Consider the following 5,000-nt stretch of genomic DNA (forward strand, 5'->3'; position numbering starts at 1 on the left):
AAAAAAAAAAAGAGAAAGAAATCTGCACATCTCAAGCAATTGAGTGGTTTTGTGTGAGTGAGTGTGTGTGTGTGTGTGTGTGTGTGTGTGTGTGTGTGTGTGTGTGTGCAGTGCAGACTAATGGGGTTGTTTGTCTGGGTGTGTTTTGCAGATGGCGCCACCAGAGACACAGGGAAGAAGAAAAGCAAACATAGACATGGTAGGTCTTTTGATGTCTGCATTTACATGTCATGTTCTGGAAGGGGGGAAAGGCTGGCAAAAAAAACTGGGGCGCAGGCGCGCGTGCAGTTTGTGTGTGTATGTGTGTGTGTGTGTGTGTGTGTGTGATTCAAGAATGTTGTTTGTGTGTTTCCTTGTGTATGCTTCTCTGTGTGTATGTGTGTTCGCGTGCGTGCCTCTCTGTCTTTGTTTGTACCTCCCTCCCTCCGTCCGTCTCTCTCTCTCTCTCTCTCTCTCTCTCTCTCTCTCTCTCTCTCTCTCTCTCTTGTATCGATGGCGTTTCCATGTTATTCGTTTTTACTATTTATTCAGTCAGTGTGATATTAAGTTTAAATTCCAAAGTGCCACCACTGTACCACCATAATCAATACTGCTGTCCCAAAGGTTTCAAATGAATAATTGTGTGTGTGTGTGCGTCGTGTGTGTGTGTGTGTGTGTGTGTGTGTGTGTGTGCGCGCGTGCGTCGTATGTGTGTGTGTGTGTGTGCGTGCGCGCGTTCGTGTGTGGGTGTGTGCGTGCGTGCGTCCGTGTGTGTGTGTGTGTGTGTGTGTGTGTTCGCTCTTTTCACAGACACTGGCAACCTGTTCACAAACCTGGAGAGCTCCTTCGGGAAGTCATCAGGGAAGAAGAAAGTGAAACGTCAGTCGGAAATACCCGCCACCATCACGTCTGGTAAGGTTCACCCCACCCCCCCCCCTCGCCCTCCCCACTCACCCCACCCCCCACCCCCGGGGTGTGTCAGTTTGTCTAAAGCTGATGTTGATATCAATATGATGATGATTATGATGATTATGTGATGATGGTAATGATGTTTTATATTGCGCCTTTTCATGTACAACCATGCTTAAAAAAATGCGCAGCAGAGTGTAACCCCCCCAAAAAAAACAAAAACAACAACAAAACAAAAAACAACAACAACAACAACAACAACCAAAAAACAACAACCCACCTATGCATAAAACATGGCATGTAATCATAAGAAAACGACAACTTGCCTGTATCACCCTCTGCCTGGACATCCAGCCAAATACTCAAATACTGATTCATTTAATGATTATACACACAAAAACAACAACAACAACATTACACATAAATTGACGTAACACAACCACTCATCGTACATAATTATTCATGACAATACGTAAATGGTGCGTATTAGTTTGCATCAGTTTGACATGGTAAGTATATGTAAACACCAAACATGGAGTATAATACAAACTCCTCCTATCTCATATCACAGCACTTCCAACACCTATATCACTTCTGGTTTTCCCGCCTTTATTCACATTGTGCCGTTGATGTAGATATAATCAAATATAGAACAAAAACACTCTCCTCTAAATTCGAACTCTGGCCCAGTTTATCGGCACAGCAGTTGCCTCGTCTGCTGTCCTGGTGGTCATTCAGTCTGACACGAATTTAAGTGGAAGTTGGCAGAATGGATATGACGCCCATCTGCCATCACAGTTTTCGTGAAGGGTGTGGGTTCGATTCCCGCTCTCGCCCCTTTCGCCGAAGTTTGACTGGAAAATCAAACTACTGTAAGCGACTAGTCAGCTATTTGGATGAACCGATGTCCCGTGTGCAGCGCTCACTTGGCGCACTGGAAAAAAAAAAAGAACCCATAGCAACAATACCGTTGTACCCTGAAAAAAAAAAGAAAAAAAAAAAAAGCTGTGGTAGAAATCCACTTTGATAGGTACATAAATTTGATTGTATAATACGCATCCACTCACGACCTGGTCCCAAGCGCGTTAGGATTATGCTACTGGCCAGGCATCATGCCTAGCAGGGTGGTTTATTATAGCGTGCGAATGTGGATTAGTCGGAACGAAGTGACAACCCCCACCCCCCACGTGCACCACAATGGTCATGGTCATCAGGTCTGTCGTCCACCCCCACCACCATCACCCCGGTCAGCCTGGAGTCGGGGCTGGGTCTGCTGGCCAAGTTCGCCACCTCCACCACCACCCCCTCCACCACCTTCTCGGGCGCCAAGCGCAAGGGCGAGGACGGCGCCACCGCTCCTCCTTGGGACACCCCGGGCCTTGGGGATGCTCCGGCATTCGGGGCCAGCCCCGGACACTCCCCGCTCAACAAGAGACGAGGTCAGTGAGATGGGTTTAAAAAAAATATTTTATTTATTATTATTTTGTCTGTGTGTGTGTGTGTGTGTGTGTGTGTGTGTGTGTGTGTGTGTGTGTGTGATAAGAAACTCTAGGGTGAGCTGGACAGTACAAGGTCTTCAGAGAAGAAGCCCCCTCAGTCAAGTGTTTCGGCCTTTAACTCCCTACACTCTAAGGGGGCCGGGCCGCACCCAGGTCAATACTCCTGGATGGCCTAATTGCAAGAAACGAAGACAGTGTGTGTGTGGGATGGGGAAGGGTGGGGGTGAGGAAGGAGGGGGGTCAGTGGGGAAGGGGAGGGGAGCAAGGGTGTTTTTCTTTTTCTCCTTGTTCTTTGCCCTTTCTTGTTCTCCTCTTATTATTCTTCTTGTTTTTTTCCTTCTTCTTCTTCTTCTTCATTCTTCGTTTTTCATTCCGGGTCTGAGGGAATATCCGGTCTTAAGGGCCAGCGGCGGTTTCTCACCGCTCAATAGGAAAGAACTCTTCTTATTCTTATTCTTCTCGCTCAGCTGTGTGTTGGGTGATTGGAGTGCCGCACAGAACAGGTGGCCAGTGTTGGAGTCTTCACTGCTTCATGAGAGAACAGACCCGAACTTGGTGGTTATTGCCATCACATTTTTTTGGAGGGTGTGTGTGTGTGTGTGTGTGTGTGTGTGTGTGTGTGTGTGAGGGGGGGGGGTGTCACCAGTCTGTCTTCAGTTTTAGTTGTTGTTTTCCCTGTCTCTGTGTCTCGATCTTTGTCTGTCTCTCGTTTTTTTCTCTCCCTCTCTCTCCCTACCTCTTGTTATCTGTCTTTTCCTTATTTCCGATTCTTCAGATTCCTTTATTTCTCTTCTTCTTCTTCTTCTTCTCGTCCACCTCTTTCTCCTCCACTTCCCCCTCTTTTTCCTCTTTCTTCCCCTTCCCCCTCATTGTTTTTTTTGTTGTTGTTGTTCTTGTTCATCATCATCATCATCATCATCATCTTCTTCTTCTTCTTCTGCTACTACTACTACTCGCCTTCCTCCTTTTCCCCCTCTTTCCCCTCATCCCTCCTCCTCCTCCTTCTTCTTCCCTTTTCCCCTCTTCCCCCCTCCCTCTCCCCCTCCTCATCCTCCTTTTTCTTCTTCTCCTCCCCGGTCCTAAGGGACGCTCTGGCCTCAAGGGCCATCCGCGGTCATACCCCGCTTTGACAAGAGAAAACGATGTTTTGGGGATGATGTATCTTCTTCAACTTCTTCCCCCAAAGTTATGCTGATTTATTATTACAAGGACAGACCTCCTGTCGTGGTGGACACGTTTTCTCTGACCCTTACCCGTACCCTACACCACGTCAGTACACTCAGCTTATATCACAGTTTGACATGAGTTTACTTACAGTCGGGTCTACAGCAATGTTAGAGCTGTTTTATCAATGGTTTCTCCATTGCAGTGGGAAATCATTTACGGCTTAGGTCTTTTGTGAAGGACTATGACAAATTACGAGGCAAGATTGCACTGGCTCTTAGTGCTGCAGCTTTAGCTTTTGGGTGGGGGGTGGGGGGGATAGTTGGCCTTCGGGAACGAATCATCCCAACGCCGACTGTCCTATAACCACCCTCATGGCCGAGAGAGTGGGGATGTAACTTGGGCAAGACACTCTCCACTGTAATCAAATTCTAAGCCCAGATAGTCGGGACAGCAGTTGGTTCCTTTGCTGTTCTGATAGTCATAGTCGAACTCGACTATCATACACCACATCAGAGACAGGCCTTTGGCTTTTTAATCACCAACGTTGTGTTGCCCTGTGTGTGTGTGTGTGGTGCAGAATCGGACACAGACAACAGCGACACGGCCAACGGCACGTGCAACAAGAAGCGAAAGCCGGGCCGGCCTCGCAAGTGTGACCCCAACAAAACCACAGGCTTCACTGGTAAGTTCACCTTTCTCTGTCTCTGGACCTTGCAATTGGAATGAACTTCCTCTTTCGCTTTGTCAAGTCTCCACACTCAGCTCTTCCAAGTCTGGCCTTAAAACCCACTTCTTCCTAAAATAGCCTCCCTTCCCTGCTTCTTCCTTGTCTTCAGTTTCTCCAGTTTTAGAGTTATGCATGCGTGTGAATGACTGGTGCGAAAGCGCTTTGATTTGTCTATGCACAAGATTCAGCGCAATATAAATACCATTATTATTATTATTATTAACTTGCTTTGGTTTCAGTAAAAACGGATTTTTGATGACTGGCAATACTGTAAAACTACCTTGTAAAGCATCCCGTTATCAGTCTGGTAAACGCCCACTACCACCCATTTTGGGTAAAAGATTGTGCATAAGGTGAAATTCGTGCAAAGTGACGGAGTGGGCGCTGAAAAGGCTAGGTTTACTCCTTACCAGAATATATTAAAAACAAGAGAGGCAAGGCCTTAGAGACTCACTTGTGATAAATTAAGTCCCCTAGCATTAATTACAGAGTAATTTCCCTTTTTTACTACCTGCACCAAAACGTTTGCAAAATAAATAAAAATTCCATGTTTAGCAAAAGAAGTTCCTGTTTGAACAAAAAATGATAATAATGACTCCTCTTGTTGTTGTGTCAGAATCAGAGGTCAAAGTGCCAAGTTTAGAGAATACAAAAAATATAAATATAACAGTAAATGCAGTTTGCATATAATTAGGCTTCTTTTCTTATTTTTTGTGCCC

The 5,000-nt window shown here is 46.1% G+C and overlaps 1 protein-coding gene across 1 annotated transcript in view; it reads left to right on the forward strand.

The window, feature by feature from the left end:
* The window catches only part of LOC143286072 (uncharacterized), a 144,119-nt gene that overhangs the window by 92,697 nt on the left and 46,422 nt on the right, over window positions 1-5,000 (forward strand). Inside the window, exons 19-22 of the mRNA XM_076593681.1 lie at window positions 152-199; window positions 790-891; window positions 2,103-2,327; window positions 4,132-4,236. Coding sequence (XP_076449796.1) covers window positions 152-199; window positions 790-891; window positions 2,103-2,327; window positions 4,132-4,236 — 480 coding nt within the window. The remainder of the gene's footprint in view (window positions 1-151; window positions 200-789; window positions 892-2,102; window positions 2,328-4,131; window positions 4,237-5,000) is intronic.

Source organism: Babylonia areolata, chromosome 1, assembly GCF_041734735.1.
Source record: "Babylonia areolata isolate BAREFJ2019XMU chromosome 1, ASM4173473v1, whole genome shotgun sequence".
Lineage (NCBI taxonomy): Eukaryota > Metazoa > Mollusca > Gastropoda > Neogastropoda > Buccinidae > Babylonia > Babylonia areolata.